Source organism: Balaenoptera physalus, assembly GCF_965194825.1.
Source record: "Balaenoptera physalus genome assembly, chromosome: 3".
Taxonomy (NCBI): Eukaryota; Metazoa; Chordata; class Mammalia; order Artiodactyla; family Balaenopteridae; genus Balaenoptera; species Balaenoptera physalus.
In genome coordinates, this window is record NC_138890.1 from 113,885,375 (window position 1) to 113,905,007 (window position 19,633).

The 19,633-nt window shown below is 36.5% G+C and overlaps 3 protein-coding genes across 8 annotated transcripts in view; 1 reads left to right on the plus strand and 2 right to left on the minus strand.

Annotated features, from left to right (window-relative positions):
* FAM151B (family with sequence similarity 151 member B) overlaps positions 1-7,603 on the minus strand; it is a 33,422-nt gene extending 25,819 nt beyond the window's left edge. The window contains exon 1 of one of the 2 annotated variants that reach the window (XR_014262463.1): positions 7,420-7,577. Coding sequence is in view for 1 of the 2 variants with exons in the window: in XM_082458259.1 (XP_082314385.1) it covers positions 7,420-7,444 (25 nt within the window). In the remaining variant the exon portion in view is untranslated. Of the gene's footprint in view, positions 1-7,419 lie in introns of both variants that reach the window. The other variant, XM_082458259.1, reaches the window with a different exon arrangement.
* Positions 7,604-7,715: 112 nt separating this feature from the next.
* LOC309659003 (uncharacterized protein) overlaps positions 7,716-19,633 on the plus strand; it is a 162,358-nt gene continuing 150,440 nt past the window's right edge. Inside the window, exon 1 of the mRNA XM_082458329.1 lies at positions 7,716-7,792. The gene's annotated coding sequence lies outside the window, so the exon portion shown is untranslated. The remainder of the gene's footprint in view (positions 7,793-19,633) is intronic.
* ZFYVE16 (zinc finger FYVE-type containing 16) overlaps positions 10,993-19,633 on the minus strand; it is a 62,209-nt gene continuing 53,568 nt past the window's right edge. For all 5 annotated transcript variants that reach the window (XM_082457999.1, XM_082457998.1, XM_082458001.1 and 2 more), the window contains one exon: positions 10,993-17,102. In XM_082457999.1, coding sequence (XP_082314125.1) covers positions 16,941-17,102 — 162 coding nt within the window. In that variant the 3' untranslated portion in view covers positions 10,993-16,940. The remainder of the gene's footprint in view (positions 17,103-19,633) is intronic.

Here is a 19,633-nt window from a genome sequence, read left to right on the forward strand (position 1 = left end):
CAATAAAGTAATAAAACTGGGAAAATATAAGATTTTTAAAAATTAAGAACAAGTATTAAGATGTGGCAAGTATAAAAATATATATTTATATATAAATATGCTATTTATGATGTAAGTAATAATTAGTAAACATATAGGATAGTCTGAACCTCAGAACTGTGAGGAAATATGTAGGAAGAAAAAAAAAAACTGGTAAGAAGCAGATATTTTAAAGCAGGAATTTTCACATGGTATCTTCTCCAATCCTGGCCCCATAAATAAGTAAAATGTATATAAAGCCAATGCTATGTTAAAAAACTTCTAAATTTTGTAGAACTTAATTGTCTTCTCCACCTGAGGCTCCATTCTATATTTATATTAACCATTTAGAATCTTAAATTACACATTTAAGCATATTCACCTTCAAATTATAAATGTCAACAACACTTACATGAGTGACTAAGTAAATCCTGAGTTAGTATTTACAGATTTATCTAGCATGTACAAATATACGTAATTCCCATAACTATCGACTAGTTTTTGGCAGACTAGATTTTCTTCTTAATTAGGCATTAAAATGTGTGAGTTAACCAAGACTAAAATACTTGAATCAGTTCTACTCCATATTATGCCATATCGCAATATAAGAAGGATAAAAGAGGGCTTCCCTGGTGGTGCAGTGGTTGAGAATCTGCCTGCCAATGCAGGGGACACGGGTTCGAGCCCTGGTCTGGGAAGATCCCACATGCCGCGGAGCAACTAGGCCCGTGAGCCACAATTACTGAGCCTGCGCGTCTGGAGCCTGTGCTCCGCAACAAGAGAGGCCGTGATAGTGAGAGGCCCACGCACCGCGATGAAGAGTGGCCCCCACTTGCCACAACTAGAGAAAGCCCTCGCACAGAAATGAAGACCCAACACAGCCATAAATAAATAAATAAATAAATAAAACTCAATCCCATTTCTTCCCTCCCTTCCTCCCTCCTTCCTTAAAAAAAAAAAAACAAAAAAAACAAAACACTTGATTCTCATTTAAAAAAAAAAAAAAAAGAAGGATAAAAGACTGAAAAACAGTGAAAGAGGTATCTATAATCTTACCTCGCCAATTCTTGTTCATTGGTTTAAACGTTTAAGTGGTTACCGAATGGCTGCAAATTTCCTATGCATGAGATTATGTCTTCCATTTAATTATTTGTTTATTAATTCCACCTAACAACAGTTAAAAACCTAAAAATGGCCATCATAAACCGATGATAAGACATTGAGAGAAAGTAAAATTTGATAAGAGAATGGAGGGGCATATAAAAATAACTTCTAAGTAACATGCATGGAACTCAGTAACCACTCTTCATACTGGGCTACAGAATAAAGAAACTAAACAGTTAGCTGTAGCATCCACTATCCAAGCAGTCTCCTATACAAAACACATGCCCCTTTTTAGCATAGGCAAGAGACTCACAGACCTTTCAGACTCAGATGAAAATACATGGCCATCATTTTTTAAATGTTTAACTTAGGCATCTTAAAAAGGTACAGTAACTACTGGTTAAAACAGAAATGTCCAACAATGGGAAAAATTAAATCACAGTATAGCCTCATGATAAAATATGTAATTGATGTGGCTGTTAAAAATGAAGTTTTTGAGATATGCCAAAAATCTCACAGAAATGGTAATCATGCATGTTACCATACAAAAACTAAATGTTAGTTAATAGTGCATGCTAGATGTATCCTTGACACCTTCCAACTAAACACACTGGATTCAAAATTTTTATAAGGGTAACTTGCAGATTAATAATAAAATACCATGATTCCAGAAATTAAAAACATTTGAAGCAAAAAGTTCTCCTTGCCCAGTTAATGGGTGAAACTGTACCTTCCACTTAGCCACAACCGTATATATCTTTTCTTATACACAGAATTTCAGACTCTAATTACCTATAATCTAGGGTATTATCACTATTTTAAGTAAACTGTTATTCTGAAAATAGGCCCAGGAGAAAGGCAAAATTACTTGTAATTTTTAAAAATTAAGACTTTTAGTGGGAGCAGTTTCAGGTTTATAGAAAAAACTGAGCAAAAAGTAGAGAGTTCTTATATGTGACCTCCCCTAATTTTTACATCTTTCTGTGGTGATGGTTACACAACTGTGAATATACTAAAAACCAATGAATTCTATGCTTTAAATGAGTGAATTGTATGGTATAAAAATTATATCTCGATAAAGATTTTTTAAAAGTTTGAAAAAAAGAAAAATACATCTACCCTTTGACCCAGAAATTCCACTTTCATAAACTTATCCCATTGACAGATATGCTTGTAATATATAGGAAATGACACATTTGATATAAGGATATTTATTGCAGCATTGTTTGTAACAGCAAAAGAGTGAAAATAACCTAAATATTCAGCAACAGTGAATTCACTAAATAAATTATGGTATATCCATGCAATGGAACGCAATGCAGCCATTAGTAAGAATGAGGCAGATCGGGCTTCCCTGGTGGCGCAGTGGTTGGGAATCTGCCTGCCAATGCAGGGGACACGGGTTCGAGCCCTGGTCTGGGAAGATCCCACATGCCGCGGAGCAACTAGGCCCGTGCGCCACAACTACTGAGCCTGCACCCTAGAGCCGGCGAGCCACAACTACTGAGCCCGGGCACCTAGAGCCCGTGCTCCACAACAAGAGAAGCCACCGCAATGAGAAGCCCGCAAACCGCAATGAAGAGTAGCCCCTGCTCGCCGCAACTAGAGAAAGCCCACGTGTAGCAACAAAGACCCAACGCAGCCAAAAATAAATAAATAAATTTATAAAGAAAAAAGAATGGATTACCAAAACTGTCTGATGTAACCACTTATGTTTATGTAAAAGATACTGTAACCTTCTGGAGTAGAACTGCCTGGCTTAAAACACCTCTAACTGTTTTGCACAGCAAAGGAAACCATAAAAAAAAAGTGAAAAGACAACCCGCAGAATGGGAGAAAATATTTGCAAATGATGCGACTGACAAGGGCTTAATATCCAAAATATACAAAAAGCTCATACAACTCAACAACAAAAAAATGAACAACCCAATCAAAAAATGGGCAGAAGACCTTAATAGACATTTCTCCAAAGAAGACATACAGATTGCCAGTACTCACATGAAAAGATGCTCAACGTTACTAATTATTAGAGAAATGCAAATCAAAACTACAATGAGGTACCACCTCACACCAGTCAGAATGGCCATCGTTAAAAGTCTACAAATAACAAGTGCTGGAGAGGGTATAGAGAAAAGGGAACCCTCTTACACTGTTGGTGGGAATATAAATTGGTGCAGCAGTATGGAGGTTCCTCAGAAAACTAAGAACAGAATTACTACATGATCCAGCAATCCCACTCCTGGGCATATACCCAGACAAAACAATAACTCAAAAAGATACATGCACCCCTATGTTCATAGCAGCACTATTTACAATAGCCAAGACATGGAAACAACCTAAATGTCCATTGACAGATGAATGGATAAAGAAGATGTGGTACATGTATACAATGGAATACTACTAATCCATAAAAATAGAACGAAATAGGGCTTCCCTGGTGGCACAGTGGTTAAGAATCTGCCTGCCAGGGCTTCCCTGGTGGCACAGTGGTTGGGAGTCTGCCTGCCAATGCAGGGGACACGGGTTCGAGCCCTAGTCTGGGAAGATCCCACATGCCGCGGAGCAGCTAAGCCCGTGAGCCACAATTACTGAGCTTGCGCGTCTGGAGCCTGTGCTCCGCAACAAGAGAGGCCATGATAGTGAGAAGCCCGCGCACCATGATGAAGAGTGGCCCCCACTTGCCACAGCTGGAGAAAGCCCTCGCACAGAAACGAAGACCCAACACAGCCATAAATAAATAAATAAATAAATAAATAAATAAAAAAAAGAATCTGCCTGCCAATGCACAGGACATGGGTTCGAGTCCTGGTCCGGGAAGATCCCACATGCCGTGGAGCAACTAAGCCCGTGTGCCACAACTACTGAGCCTGTGCTCTAGAGCCCATGAGCTGCAACTACTGAGCCCTTGTACCACAACTACTGAAGCCCGTGCGCCTGGAGCCCGTGCTCCGCAGCAGGAGAACCCACTGCACTGAGAAGCCCATGCACCGCAACAAAGAGTGGCCCCTGCTGGCCGCAACTAGAGAAAGCCTGTGTGCAGCAGCAAAGACCAACACAGCCAAAAATAAAATAAAATAAAAAATAAATTAAAAATAAATATATATTTTTTTAAAAAAGAATGAAATAATGCCATTTGCAGCAACATGGATGCAACTAGAGATTATCACACTAAATGAAGTAAGTCAGAAAGAGAAAGACAAATACCATATGACATCACTTATACATGGAATCTAAAATATGGCACAAATGAACCTATCTACAAAACAGAAACAGACTCAGACATAGAGATCAGACTCGTGGTTGCCAAGGGGGAGGGGGGCAGGGAGAGGGATGGACTGGGAGTTTGGGGTTGGTAGATACAAACTATTACATTTAGAATGGATAAACAACAAGGTCCTACTGTATAGCACAGGGAACTATATGCAATCTCCTGGGATAAACCATAATGGAAAAGAATATAAAAAAAGAATGTATATATGTGTATAAATGAGTCACTCTGCTGTGCAGCAAAGATTGGCACAATACTATAATCAACTATACTTCAATTTTAAAAAAGTGAAAAAAAAAAAACACCTCTAACTCTAGGGTCAAACAACAGAGACACACTAATTACCAGCTTCTAAAGGCTGCATAAAAAAAAGCTGGAATAATGCTTGGCCACATCACTTTGTCTACATTTCCTATCCTCACCCAATTGCCAAAGAGGAATAGGACTGCTCAAACTATTCCTCATTTCATCTGCTGAAATTATGGGTCAGGTAAATGTCACATTCCTTTCATTTCAACCAAGATCTCAAAAAGTAATACTCCTCCCTCCCCGCCACTCCTTTTCAACATTATACTGGAAGTACCAGCTAATGCACTAAGACAACAAAAAGAAATAAAAGGTGTACATACTGGAAGAAGAAATGAAACTGCTTTGTTCACAAAGATATGGTTGTCTATGCAGAGAATCCAAAAGAATCAACACAAAACTCCTGGAATTAACAAGTGATTATAGCAAGGTTGAAGAATTCAAGTTCAATACACAAGAGTCAATTGCTTTCCTATTTACCAGCCTTGAACGTGGAATTTGAAATGAAAACATAATACCATTTACATTAAACCCACAAAACTAAAATACTTAGGTATAAACCTAACAAAATATGTACAAGATCAACATGAGGACAACTACTCTGATGAATGAAATCAAAGAAAAACTAAATAAATGGAGAGACAGTCCATGTTCATGGATAGGAAGACTCAATATTGTCAAGATGTTAGTTCTTCCCAACTTGATCTATAGATTCAAGCAATCCCAGTCAAAATCCCACCAAGTTATTTTGTGGATATCGACTAACTGATTCTAAAGTGTATGTGGAGGGCAAAAAACCCAGAATAGTCAACATAATATTGAAGGAGAAGAATGAAGTGATGACTCTATCCAACATCAAAACTTACTATAAAGCTACAGTAATTAAGATAGTGCGGTTTTGGTGAAAGAACAGACAAATAGATCAATGGAACAGAACAGAGAGTCCCAAAATAGACCCACATAAATAGAGTTAACTTATCTTTGATGAAGGAACAAAGGCAATACAATGGAACAAAGACAGCTTTTTCAACAAATGGTGCTGGAACAACTGGACGTTCACATCCAGAAAAGGAATCTAGACACAGACCTCATACCTTCACAAAAATTAACTCAATATGGATCATAGACCTAAGTGTAAAATACAAAACGATAAAACTCCTAGAAGATAATATAGGAGAAAATCTACATGACCTTCATAGATTTTTGTATCTACGCTCACGTCACAGCAATGACCTTTTAGATACAACACCAAAGGCACCATCCATGAAAGAAATAATGGATAAGCTGGACTTCATTAAAATGAAAAACTTCTGCTCTGCAAAAGGTAACATCAAGAGAATGAAAAGACAAGCTACAGACTGGGAGAAAATATTTGCAAAAGACACATATGATAAAGGACTATTATCCTAAATATATAAAGAACTCTTAAAACTCAACAATAAGAAAACAACCCCATTAAAAAACGGACCAAAGGCCTTAACAGACACCTTACCAAAGAAGACAGACGGATGGTAAGTATATGAAAAGGTGTTCCACATCCATGTCATCAGAGATACACACATTAAAACAACAAGGTATAACTACACACCTATTAAAATGGCCAAAATCCGGAACACTGATATATCAAATGCTGGTGAGGATGTGGAGTAACAGGAACTCTTATTCATTGTGGGTGGGAATGCAAAATGGTACAGCCACTTTAAAAGAGAGCTTGGCAGTTCCTTACAAAATTAAACATACTCCTACCATACAATCCGGCAATCATACACCTTGATATTTACTCAAAGGAGTTGAAAACATGTCCATACAAAAACCTGCACACTTATGTTTATAGCAGCTTTATTTATAATTGTTGAAACTTGTAAGCAACCAAGATATCCTTCAGTAGGTGAATGGATAAACAGTGGTACACCAAGACAATAGAATATTACTGCTCTCTAAAAAGGAATGAGCTCTCAAGCCATGAAAAGACACGGGGAAAGCGTAAACGTATATTACTAAGTGAAAAAAAGCCAATGTGAAAAGGCTACATACTGTATAATTCCAACTACATGACATTCTGGAAAAGACAAAACTATGGAGACAGTAAAAAGATCAGTGGTTGTCAGGGGTTGGGGGGAGGAGGATAAGTCAGTGGAGCACAAAGGATTTTTAGGATGGTGAAACTATTTTGTATGATACCCTACCATGGAACGTGTCATTCATTATACATTTGTCTAAACCCACAGACCGTACACCACCAAGAGTGAACCCTAATGTAAAGTATGGACTTTGGGTAATTACGATGCATCAGTGTAGGCTCACAACTGTAACAAAAGTACCACTCTAGTTGGGGAGGCTGATATGGGGAAGTTATGCGTATGTCACGTAGGGGTATATGGAGAATCACCGTGTCTTCCGCTCAATATTCCCAGGAACCTAAAACTGCTCTTAAAACAAACAAACAAAAAAACTCTTTTACAAAATGTCAGAATATTCTTGCCATTCTTTGCCACCCCAAAAGCTTTTCTTTACCGCCCACGCCGGGAACCAAGGCTCTAGGCCGCTTGATTCTGGGAGCACGTAGAGAACGCGGACCACGAGATCCGGAAGAGGAAGGAGTACAGCCAGAGGAGTCTCTCAAAGGGGCCCCAACTACCGGCAGCGGGCCGGAGAAAACGTCCACTGCAAGCCCACTGTGTGGAGCACCGTCCCAGACCCGGAGCCTGGGGTGCCCCGCTTACCAGGGGCCCCGGCGGTCGCTGTCATGGTGACCGTGGTCCTCAGTCTGCGCAGGCGCTGAGCGGTGGGTGCCGCCGAAGACCCGTCACAGGTGGCGAGAAAACCCGACTCTACAGTGAAGAGACCTTGCCGTGGCCTCCGACGGCCCCCTTAGGAGGAGCTTCCGAGGCGGAGGCGGAAGGGGCCGAGGAGCGGTGCGCACGCGCAGAGGCGGTGGCTCGAGTTTCGCCAGCCCGCCGTCTTCCCGGATGGTTTTCGCGTCTTAGTGTCGCGCGCGTTGCTCCTTTGAAAGGTAGTCAGGAAATGGGTAGTTCTGAAGAACGCGGCGTCAGTGAAGACAGAAGCTGGGTTGAGACGCCAAGTTGCTGCTGTGGGGTACGAATTTCCAAATTGGATATATTTTCTCTTTTTAATTTTAGTAGCATCCTAAAAAATGACATGAAATCCTACCTCCATAAACATGAGCGTTTCTGCATAAGGAGACTGAAGTGATAAGTTGGAAGTTTTCTGTTCCCCCCTTGCCTTCTCTACCGGTTTTCACTCAGAAACACTCCTAGCAACTGGATTCTCCCACCCACTGCCTACTTTGCCCTCCTTGACTCCTTTCCACAGCCAAGCTGGGACTGGAAAAAGAGCCAGTGGAATCAGACTGACTTGAATAAGCAATGCAGCACTGCCATATTCTGGTTCTGTAACTCTAATATCACTCAATCCGTCAGTTGTAAAATTAGGATGACAATACATCACCTCACACAAAGCACAAATGGCAGCCCTTCTCGCCCAACTCTTAATATTTTAATATACGTAAGTCTTTCCAGACGAGTTGTAATTATTTCAATATGTCTTCAATAAGGCTTCCGTATTCTCTGGATTTTCTCAAGCTCAATCGAAAAGATTTCTTGAGTTTCAGAAAACACTAAATTTTAATGACTTCATTGACCTTAAAAAGAAAATCTTTCTTGAGATATACAATTGATAGGCTTGAATTTGATCTGCGTTTCCTAATGATACAAAATGTTATACATTTACAGGGTCCAATGCAGTGTAGTCATAGAATTGTGCAACCAGCACACCATCAATTTTAGAACATTTACATCATCCAAAGCAGTCACTTCCCTTTCTCCCCAACCTTAAGGAACCACTAATCCACTTTCTGTCTCTATGGATTTGCCCATTCTGGACATTTCATTTAAATGGGATCATACACTATACAGTGTTTTGTGACTGGCTTCTTTCACTTAGCATAATGTTTGCAAGGTTCATATTGTAGCATGTATCAGTACTTTATTAAAGTTTTTTTGTGGCCAAATAAATTTCCATTATTTGCATATACCACATTTATTTGTCTATTCATCAATTAATGGATGGACTATTGCATTGTTTCCATTTTTTGGCTACTAATGAATTTTGGCTGCTATAAACATTCTTGTACAAATTCTGTGTGGAATTATGCAGCTGTATTTCTCTTGGGTATATACATAGGAGTGGAATTGCTGGTTCATATGGTAACTCTATGTTTAACTTTTTGAGGAAGTGCCAAACAGTTTTGCAAAGCAGCTACATACAACATTTTACATTCCCACCAGCAATGTATGAGAGTTCCAATTTCTCCACATCCTCACCAATACTTGTTATTATGTTTGTTTGTTTAATTATAGCCATCCAAATGGATATGAAGCAACATCTCATTGTGGTCTTTATTTGTATATTGCTAGTGACTAATAATGTTGAACATATTTTCAAGTGCTTGTTGGCTTTTTATATATTTTCTTTGGAGAAGTGTCTATTCAAATTATTTGCACATTTTTAAAATTAGGTTATTTGTGGAGGTTTTGTTGAATTGTAAAAATTCTTTATAAAGTCTGACTACAAGTCCCATAACAGATATATGATTTACAAATATTTTCTTCCATTTTGCAGGTTGTCTTTTCACGTTCTAGATCGTATCAGTTGCAGTACAAAAGTTTTTATGGCCTATTGATAACTGTATTAGGTCAATATTTTCATAGATTTTACAGTAACTGGCTCAATTAAAATTACTCTTCACTGTCCATTTTTTAGAACTACATAGTGGAATATGTGGCATGAGATAATGATGTCTAAGATTTGCTTGAAAATACTCCAGCAAAGAAATCAAGAGATAGATGAAGCAAAAGTGGAAAATCTTGATAATTGTTGAATCTGAGGATTGTTATAGGTTGGGTACGTGGAGTTTCATCATACCATTTTCTCTACTTCTGAGTGTTTGGAAAATTTCATAGCAAATATGTGTCTAATTACTTTTAATCTTTTTGCACAAAGGAAGGGTTTCATGTATTAAGGGTATATGGTAGACTGAAGAAAGGAGATGTACAGAGCCTTATGAAGATCAGAATGTGAAAAATGGGCATTGACCTGATAGTTTGGAGCTGCTTTTGATGACATATTTAAATAGGAATTAATGGTATAATATTAGTTCTGATTAACCCAATCTGGGTACAGGTGGTGAGATTATGTGTATTAGAAGAGTGGAATAAGATGAGGTCATCTGTGGGTGACCTTTGATTCAGTCCATACAATTCACTCTTGAATAAGAGTGTAGCTGGCCTTAGAATTTACTTTCCACCTAGCACTTAAATATATATATTAAATGTATATATTTTATAGTTTTCTGGCTTCTGTTTTGTTATTGCCAAGTTTTCTGCCAGCCCAGTTGCAAATTCTCGTAACTATAAAGCAGTCAATTTTTACTCTCTGGTTGCCTCAGATTTCTTTTTAAATATGCCTACATTGATAGCTTCCACTTACTTTGATTCCTGTCCTGGATTTATTCTGCAGTTCAGCAGACAAAAGATGTTTAAATGTCATCTGCCAAATTGGGAGTCTCTGCACTGGATTCCCACTTCCACATAATTTAATGCTAAAACCAGGGATCCTACTAACTCCCTAAATTGTGATTAAAAACAAACAAAAAACTAATTTAATTCAATGAATTTTAAATGGCCCTCAGGCTTGAAGTTAAAGGGTTTTTGAGAATTGAGAATTTAATTACTTTATATCTTGGTTCCTTTAGTTGCTTAAATATTTTCTTTTTTAAGTTAACAAATCTGTCAGGCATTATTGCCACTCATCCAATTAGCTGTGTTTACTTACAGGGTTGAGTGAATCATGAAAACCCAGACTCATGGGATTTTGGAAGTTTTCAGCTAGCTCCTATGACACAAATATTAGACTTTTTAATATTGTCCCATATGTCCTCAAAGCTCTTCATTTTTTTCCACTTTTTTTTTCTCATTGTTATTCAGACTGGATAGTTTCTACTCATGTATCTTCAAATTCACTGACTCTTCCATCCATCATCTCCAGTAATTTTTTTATTATATTCTTCAGTTCTAAAATTTCTATTTGGTTCTTTTTATAGCTTTGATTTCTTTGGTGAAGACTTCTATCTTTCCATTCATTTCAATAATGTTTACCTTTGCTTTGTAGAACCTGATTAAAATAATTCTTTTTGTCTTTTTCTGATAATTCCAACATTTGGGTGACCTCAGAATTGGTTTTTTGTTCATTGTCTTTTCCCTTGAGAGTTACTTAGATTTCCCTAGTGTTTTGCATCTTGAATAATTTTGGATTATTTCCTGGATATTTTGAATATTATGAAATTCTCAGTCCTGTTTAAATCTTCAGAAGAGTGTTTTCGTTTTGTCTTGTTTTAGCTGGCAGTCAATCCAGTTAGTTCACACCACACATCCTGGCCTGCTTTCTGTGGGCTATGGTTCCAAACTTTAGTTCTCAGTGACTTTCCACTGCCATTCTAATCTGCCCAAATTGTGCACCACCCAGTGGCTAGTCTGAAACCTGGATAGTGAGCTATACTGTACATCAGTTTTCAAAACCTTTGCTTGGCTGCTTCTGGTCAATTTCACACATGCACAGTGTGGAGGTGATCTCAGGATTTTATATACAAATTTAGAGGTTCCCTTTCTTCAATTCCCTCCTATCAGTGATCTTCCCCACACTCTCTGGTTCTAAGATCACCCCTTCTTGGTGTTCTGGCTAGAAGGCAGAGCTTTAGCTTCCCCACAACATTGCTAGTGTTCTGCCCTGCACTGACTGCCACCATTGCACAGTGGGTAGAGAGGGGGGTGCTGCCTTTTTGCTGTCTCTAGATTAGGTAGGGCAGGGAAAGTCCACATTGCTCCATAGGGTTTAGACATGGTAGGGAGGGAGGGGTGCTGCTGTTTTTCTGCAGCTCTCCTGGAATAAGGTAAGTAAATTCAAAAGGATTCTGTCTCATAGCCCCCCAACCCCCTTCTCTGTCCTCTGACTAGAGAGCAGACTGTTCCTTGGACTCTGTCTGTGCCAGCTGGCAGTTCCTATTTTAAAGTGCCTATGTGTAGATTCCTTTTTATTTATTGTTTGGGATTTGTTTAACTTCTTGAATCTGTAGAGTCATGTCTTTCATCAATTTTTAAAAGTCTACATTATATCTAAAAATATTTGTTCTGTTCTACTCTCCCCTCTCCTTCTGCAGCTAATTAAGCAGATGTTGGGAATTCTCACTGTATCCTCTACATGTCTCCTGTTTTTTCCATCTTTCCATCTTTTTGTGTCTCCATGCTGCATTCTGGATAGTTTCTCCTGATTTATATTCCAGTTTATAAATCTTTCCAATTGGTTATATTCTGTTCTGCCTTTAAACCTATCTACTGAGTTTTAAAGTTCAGTTTTTATATATTCTTGCAACATTTGTATTTAGTTACTTCCCAAATTAGTTCCATCACTTTTTAGTTTCCAATTCTCTACAGGTATTTGACACTTGACTTTATTTCTTTAAACACAGAAAGCATAAATGTAATACCTAAGACTATATGAATTTAACTGTTTCTACTAATTCTTGCCTCTGGAATCTAGCTTCCTTATGTGCCTGTTTTTTTTGTTTGTTTTGGTTTGTGTGTTGGGGGGGACCACCTTAAAGCAAGTTAAATGCTTAAGAGTCTTTGGGTGATGTAGGCAATTCTAAACTTGGCTACAATTTTACATAATTTATATTTCTGATTCATCCTCATCTAAAGGCCAAAACCCTTTGAGGGAGTCTCAGCCTACTGTGGGGAAGTTCTTCTGTTAGATTCACAATTCCTGTTAGATTCACCATCTTGTGTGGGCCTTGAACTTTGATATCTGTCCCCCTTACCCCATTAGGCTGTCATATTAGGGCGCCATGCTCACTTCTCTTTTTCTCTTTACTTTTGGACTGGGTGTTCCATACTGTCTTAAAAATCTCTTTGATGTTTTAAGATGCTTTTTGTATTTTAATCAGCTTTGGTTGTTTTTATCAATGGCATAGCTCTAAATATCCTAACATGCAATTTCCAGAAACAGGAAGTTTCCCACAATTGCATCTTTGTTCCTACATGGCCAAACCCTACTCTTTCTCTTGGTATTCTCTGCACTTAGCACATACTACTTGTGGAATGGAATCCATAAATGTTGATAAGAACTATGCTTAATTTTGTCAGAGCAATTAATCTGTTTTTTTTTTTAGAAATTTGTACTTATAGCTGCTCTAAGATATAGGTATCTTGTTTTAGTTAGCTAATATTAGTTGCTTCATGTAATAAACCACCAGAAAATTTAGCAGCTTAAAACAACAGACATTTATATCTGATATTCAGAAATCTGAGAAAGGCTTAGTTGGGTGGTTCTCATGAGGCTGCAGTCAAACTGTGGCTGGGGCTGCAGTCTGAAGGGCTGACTGGGTTGGAGGATCCCCTTCCACTTGCCTGGCAGCTGGCTTCCCCAAGAATGAGTGACTCAATAGAAAGAGAAGGAGAAAGAGAAAGAGACAGACAGACAGGGAGGGAGAGGTGGGGAGAGAGGGATGAAATGAAGAGAGTGAGTGGGGAGAAATACACCAAAGATGGCAGTCATAGAAACTTTTATAACATAATATTGGAAATGACATCCCATCCCTTCTTCCATATTCTGTTGGTCACAAAGACCAACAGTGGTACAGTGTGGGAGGTGACTACACAAGGGTGTGAATAACCAAGAGGCAGGGACCATTGTGGGCTATCTTGGAAGCTGGCGAGCACCTTATTTTACCAAAAGAACAAAAAAAGAAAGAAAAAAAAACTTTACTATATTCGGAGGTTCATAATAAAGCTCTCGAATTAGTCCTATTTCTTCATTTGTAAAAAGCATGAAAATATGGCTGTAATTTTATCAATGCAAATACAGAAAATGTTTCCCAAAAGGTGTTAAATATTAAATTGTGTATCATTCCAAGCTAAATCCAAAACACAGAATATAAAGAGAAGATTTAAAACTACTAAAAATCTGATGTAAAAAAACAAAACAAAACAAAAAGAACACCAATGTCAATGTCAATTAAGTGATAAAAGATAAATTTAGATGGTGAGGCTTAGTGTTGGGTAGGAAAAAAAATAAAGGTTTTCAATATAGCTCAAATAAAAAATAACATTGCAAGTATTTTCGTAAAAATTTGTTATGAGAGAAACAGTCCTCCTACGGAAATATATGGTCGTAATTCCAGTAATGGATTTTCTTCTTGCTTTTCTGCAATTAAGATTGCTTTTATCAATTACACAGTGGTTGGAGAAGCAGTGAAAACTTTAAGATTCTAAATAGAAGCCATATAAATCAAAGTAATTGAGGAGATGACATTGTGTTCTTCAGTGTAAACAGCACACTATATTTTGTATAAAAAATGAGAGGAGATAATAAAAACATATTTGCTGCTACTGCACCTAAACCTTGGAAAGATACACAGTAATAAAAATCACTTCTTATTGAGATTGGAGAGTGAGAAGAACAAGGTAGATGCATACAAGGTGGGCAGTAAGACTTATATTGATTAAGTTTTTAACATTTCTTTCTGATTTTTGAATGTTTATATATTACACATATGAAGCATTTTTTTTTAATCACAAAGAAAAATTAAAACCTAGGATTGTTTAGAGGTTTCTGGTTTATTTTCAAGATATTTTCTTTTAAAATTTGAGTCAAGTTATCAAAGTTATATTACTATTAAAAAAAGAAGAGTTGTATTCTTTACTTATAAAACAATATTTAAATCTAGGCTGTTATAAACTTAGGCAATTGAGACACCATAGTCAGGCTACTACTTTTATGATTAAATTATAAGGTAAGATATTCACACAACACAGAAGACTTTTTAAAGTAAATTGCCTTAAAAGGGAAAGTTGAATGTTTTGACATATTACTGACTCTTCAGATTTTCAGCTCTTGCCTAGACAAGTTTAACGCCCACGCCTTCTCTTTACTGGTATGGCTATCCTCCTGGATTGTTTTCCAACCAGCTACTCAGAAGTCATATCTCTATTTTAGCAATTACTTTTACTTTGTTAATTATCTGCTTCACACATTCATCTCCAAGAGGGAAAGAACTATTTTATTCATCTTTCAATCAATGAAGCCTACTAAAGTGCTCTGCGTATAGCAAGCATATATGCATATACTAAGTCTGCTGGATTGCTGCAAAAGCAAATGGGCTAAATTTTACTTAATATTTCAAAATTCTGGAAAGACAGTATTCTTAAAAGGCATAGACCAAAAATAGATCATTGTAGACTGAGTACAAAGAACCATTCTATTTCTTCACCTTTAAAAAAATTAAAATTTTAAATTATCAATGTGAAGAACATGACTAAATGCATTCAGAAACATATTGTACATCTACAAAGAATAGTTTAAAATGTGCCTCCAAAGGCACAGTAATTCCAATTTTTATTAAATGTAGAGACTTTATGGAAACAAATCCAAAGCTATCCCATCATGGGAAGAGTCCTCTACCTTCTGGTTATTTTAAAGTAACTTCAGTATTCATAGATTGTGCCCTTAACTTATACTGCAAAATAAACAAAAATATAAAGAAAACAAATTGAGTTAGATATGCAATTGCTTATGATGTCAACAAATTTCACAAGTTATTACATGTTGCTTAATTTTATTTAATGTCTGCAACATTTTACATTGTTTATGAAGTAGTTACTTCCAAAAGACTGATATTTTTCTCCATGCTGTATCTTTGGCTAGTACTACAGATGTGATTCAGTAGGAATCATATGACCAAACTGATTCAAATTCTCAGTTTTTTCCTAGCCTGAGACCTAAGAACCTGAGTTATAACCCTGACTTCGTCTTCAGGTTGAGATGCTTCATAAATACTTTCTTAAAACAGGGCTATTTAGTGTAGTTTCTTTTTCTTGAGACACAGGAGTGTTTTTGATACAAAAACATATATATTCCACATTAGAATAAAAAAAGCATTAAAATAATGATTATATTTTAAATAACTTAAATGACAGGATTAACTAAAATATGACCATTACTTTTTTTAACACAACGTACTTTAAAAATTTTTTTCTATTTGAAGTAAAGAAGAAAGTTCTGTAACAGTTTCAAATACATAGAATTTAACTTATGTTAATATCCTGTTATAAAAAATAACTACCATATAAAGAATTTAAAATATGCAAAAGTAAGTAGTTCATTAATATTTATATTTAATACATTGGTGTCAATGAAAATATGTAGACTTGCCAAGAAACTTTTAAGCTTTAAAGGAGAAGTTAAAAAAACACCTGTTTCAGGCTTCATTTATTGCTACATAATGACTACTTCAAGGGTCATCTGGCCTGTTGTCAATCACTCTTAGAAGTGGTATATACAGTGGTATACTTTGGAAGGAAAGGAGGAAAAATAATGCACTGCAATACAAAAATATTACCTATTTATAAATTATTAAAGATTTAGAAAACACATACCAAATCACATGTTCTCGCTATAAAAGCAATATACTTAATTATAGAAGCACAAAATCCTGAAGCACCCACAATTATTTTAAGAATACCCATTTAATCAAGAGAAAACCATATATGTATATATAAAATAATAATTTGAAAAGAAAAAAGGCAAAATTCTGATTTTAATGCAAACAATCAGTTTATCTAATCATGGAGGTAGGTCTCCACTCCAATTATACAAATAAGTTATCTGCCTTATTCAAAGAATTACCATATAAGTCTAAGATCTGGAAACTGGTCTGTGCCATTGAAATACATTTTTAACAGACTTTAGAAACCAGTAATTTAACTGGCATATAAACAAAAAAGGTAGTTCCTTCATAAGGTTACATCTGAAAGGAGCCTTCATTAAAATCATTCTTGGCATAAAGAGGTATACCTAAGTGCAGATACTTTGGCTTAGCATTTAAATAACACAGTTAAATGCTACAAATTTTTTGAAGACAGAAGAAATCCTTGTCTTTTTCAGTACTTGTAAAATGTAAAGCTTCAAAAACTGTGGATCTCTTAAATTTTTGGAGATTTAAATATTGTGCTAATGATTTTTAAAAGATCATTCCTGCCTAAAAAGCAAAGCTTACATGTTTCAAACATCAAACATATTTACTTTTAGTGTTTGTGGCATTTCAGCTTTAGTGCTGGAGTTAGTTTTAACAAATCAGTTTGCAATATATAATACGACTCATGTCCTTTCACTAAAAAAGATTTTCAATAATAAAAAATACTAATTCTATTTCTAATGGTAAACTAGTAGAGTTGGAGGTCCCACCGTGGATCACAGGGATTAGAGCACTATCAAGATCATTTAGATAATGCTGAGGAAGAAGTTGGCCTTCAGATCCTGCCTGAAATTCAACCTGGAAAAAAAAAATCTTGATGAGTCAACCCTAGAAAGTGAGCAATCTTGTTTAGTTCAGCAGATGAATATAAAATAAACTATTTAAGAATATCATTCAATTTAAGCACGTTAAGAAAATACTTGATATTTTGTTCATAAAATAATGTTTTACATTCTCCTTTATTTCTTCTATCTACTACATAAATTATAATTGTCCCTTCCACAGATACTATGAAAATAAAATTGCCACTACTTCATACTTCAGGTTTCTTCTCAATGAACATGTAAACACATTGGCAGACCAAGGTTTTGAATAATTGTCAACATGACTTAAATAAAAACCCCATGGTATTTAAAAAAAGATCTACTTAAAAATATTTTGAATTTATCATAAAATAATATTTGAATTTAATTTTGCTGGTGAAAATTACATTTTAATACATATGACTAAAAAAATTAACAATGCTTACTCAAATAATTATCAGGTGCTTCCTTGAAAAAGGAACTTTTAATAGTGAGATAAAAATGTAAGTTCTTTTTTCCAATAAGAACTGTAACACATCCTGCCTGAAGAAGAGCAAACCTTCAACATATGAAATTGTTCATGTTAAGATTGACCATTCTGGGACTTCTCTGGTGGTCCAGAGGTTAAGACTCCGCGCTTCCATTGCAGGGGGCGTGAGTTCGATCCCTGGTCGGGGAACTAAGATCCCACATGTGGCGTGGCACCGCCAAAAAAAAAAAAAAAAAAGATTGACCATTCTAATGAACAACCTGGACTGAAATCTATTATATTGGATGTCGGAAACAGTTAAAAAGGCACATTAAAATACTGCTGGATTGGGACTTCCCTGGTGGTGCACTGGTTAACACTCCACACTCCCAAGGCAGGGGGCCCAGGTTTGATCCCTGGTCAGGGAACTAGATCCCACATGCCACAACTGAGTTCGCATGCCACAACTAAGGAGCCCACTTGCCACAACTAAGGCGCCCACGTGCCACAACTAAGGAGTGTGCCTGCCGCAACTAAGGAGTGCATGGGCTGCAACTAAGACCTGGCACAACTAACTAAATAAATAAATATTAAAAAAAAAATACTACTGGAGTACCACTTATCACCTATCAAATTGGCAAAGTTCTAAAGTTTGATTATATTCTGCTTTGATAAGGATGTGAGAGAAAGAACACTCTCATAAATTGTGGTAGAAATACAAATTGTCATAACCTCTATTTGAGACAATATGGTAATATCTATTGAGTACATACTTGGACCTGGCAATTCTACCTCTAGGAATGTTTCTTATATACTCACACTTATGCAAAAGCAAAATATTGTGGATACCTTAAATATCAACCAGGACATACCAAACATGCATAAGCACTAAATAAATTATGGTACATTTATATAATCAAGTACTACTGTGCAACTTTAAAAAGAATATGTAGTTAATATGAAATATGTCTAAGATATATTAAGTTAAAGAAGCACTGTTAAAAAAAAACAGTGAAAAGAGAACAAAAAGGACGTACAAACTTAATTGCTCATACATGCAAAAAATTACAAAGAATACATAGAAATGGATAACATTTGACTGCCTGACCAAGAAGGGAGGATGAGGGGGAGTATGGAAGTGGACTGAAGGGTTAGGAGTCAAGGGTAGGAAGGAGATCTTTCCAGGGCTATTACCTGATGCAACTCTACTGGGAACCATTTACATTGTAGCCTGGAGTTAATATCTCCAGAGGTCACCAATTAAATAGAGTACTGTGTGAATGCTGCTCTCTAGCATGTTTAATGTTTAATGAGGTGGTCCCGATATATATACATTTGTGAGATAATAGAAAATATTATAATAGAAAATTATAATATATAATTATAATTATATAATTATAATATAATAGAATATAATATTATAATTATAATATTAGAATAGAATAGAATAGAATATATAATATAATAGAAAATATTGGTCTCTGACCCCAATTCCTGGCATAAAGCTCCTAAAACCCTTGTCATTTCCTAAGTGATAAGAATATCAGTAACATCTCTTGTTCTAATATTTATCTTTGATCCCATCCCTGACACAGGGCTCCTAAGAAACTTGTAAATTCCTAAGTGATAAGAGAGGGAGGAGCATCTTTTGTTCTTTTGAGTCAACTCTGGATGGGCTCCTAGGTAGGGGCTGGTCACCAGAAAGACCAAGCCCATGATTAGAAGCTTTAAATTTCCAGCCCTACCCCTCATTCTCCAGAGAGGGGAGAGGGGCTAAAAACTGACTTAATAATTGATCATGCCTACATGAGGAAGCCTCCATAAAATCTCAGTAGAAGGGGGTTCAGAGAGCTTTCAGGCTGGTGAATACATCCACACTGGGAGGGTGATGCACCCCAACTCCGTGGAGACAGAAACTCCCGCTCAGGACTCTACCAGACCTTGCCCTATGTATCTCTTCATCTGGCTGTTCATCTGTATAGCCTTTAATGAACTGACAGACATAAGCAAATGTTCCCCTGAGTTCTGTGAGCCGCTCAAGCAAGTTAATTGAACCC